At 49.0% G+C, this 1,091-nt stretch overlaps 1 protein-coding gene across 1 annotated transcript in view; it reads left to right on the forward strand.

Moving 5' to 3' along the window:
• LOC109310758 (solute carrier family 12 member 7-like) overlaps positions 1 to 334 on the forward strand; it is a 25,934-nt gene extending 25,600 nt beyond the window's left edge. The window contains exon 7 of the mRNA XM_019536139.1: positions 218 to 334. Coding sequence (XP_019391684.1) covers positions 218 to 334 — 117 coding nt within the window. The remainder of the gene's footprint in view (positions 1 to 217) is intronic.
• The last annotated feature ends 757 nt before the right edge of the window (positions 335 to 1,091 follow it).

A 1,091-nucleotide genomic window follows, 5' to 3' on the forward strand; every position in this document is an offset into this window, starting at 1 on the left:
TTGTTTCAGAAAGTGCCAGTCATCAGTCACTGAGTTCCTATAACTACTCCATATACAGAAAAAACAAATATAACTTGAACACTAGGGGCACATCCTGACCAGCATGTACATGTGGCTTGTGGCACTGCAAACTGCATGTGGTACATGTGCACCTGTTTAAGATGCTGCTAATTTGTAGCATGTTGGGTTTTTTTTTCTTTTCTTTTTTTGACAACAGGAGATCCAGGTGTATTTGGACTCTGCATTTTGTAAATATCTTCCTGCAATGCAATTTAATCTTTGGACACAATGGGCGCTGACATGTATGATGCATACAGAAAGTGCCATGAGTTAGAGCAGCCCCCTCCTCTCTCTCCCCAGCTCTCCAACCCAACTGACATTAGCTGTTGGGTGGGGTGGGGGGAAGGGGGAGAGCGGCAATCAAGCCCCATCTGTCTGCAGCTCCTCTCCTTTAGCTGTACCCATCTCCCTTCCCCACTCCCAGGTTCACTGCTGTCTACAGGATGGGAGTGAGGAGAAGGGAGGGGAAAGGAGCTCTGGGCTGGGGTTTGTCCAGCCTGTGCTGGAGGGGTGGATGGGGGGGTTCCAGTCCCCTCAACCTGGGGGGCTCCAATCCACCCATTCCCCACCTTTCTCCCCCTTCTTTCCTGCAGACAGCACCGGGGTAGAGCTGGGCTACATCAGCCCAGCCCTGATTGGATCATGCACTTAGGGACTGACAGAAGTTAATGAAGGCGTTCCACTTTGGAGCATCATCTTCTGAACCCTCATTACATGAGGGTTAATTTGTCACACAATTTGGCATTTCTAAAGCGCTCTGCAGTCATGCACTTCTGTCAGGGCACAGCTGTAGAGCACTTTCAAGGGATTGATCATGTAACAAATGTCACTTTGTCAAAACCTGATGTTACTGTGCCTATACTATGAAACTGTGTGGATCTTCATTGTCAGTGATGGCTTTCTCTAGTGCAGGGATGTCAGACTCGTCCTTGGGCTAGATTAGGAGTATGGCTGATCCACGGACTGGAACTGTAACACGGGTCCATGTTGCCCATCTGATAGGGCTGCCAACTGAGCTGGAAATTGTCTTG

Source organism: Crocodylus porosus, unplaced genomic scaffold, assembly GCF_001723895.1.
Source record: "Crocodylus porosus isolate Cpor-Errol unplaced genomic scaffold, CroPor_comp1, whole genome shotgun sequence".
NCBI lineage: Eukaryota > Metazoa > Chordata > Crocodylia > Crocodylidae > Crocodylus > Crocodylus porosus.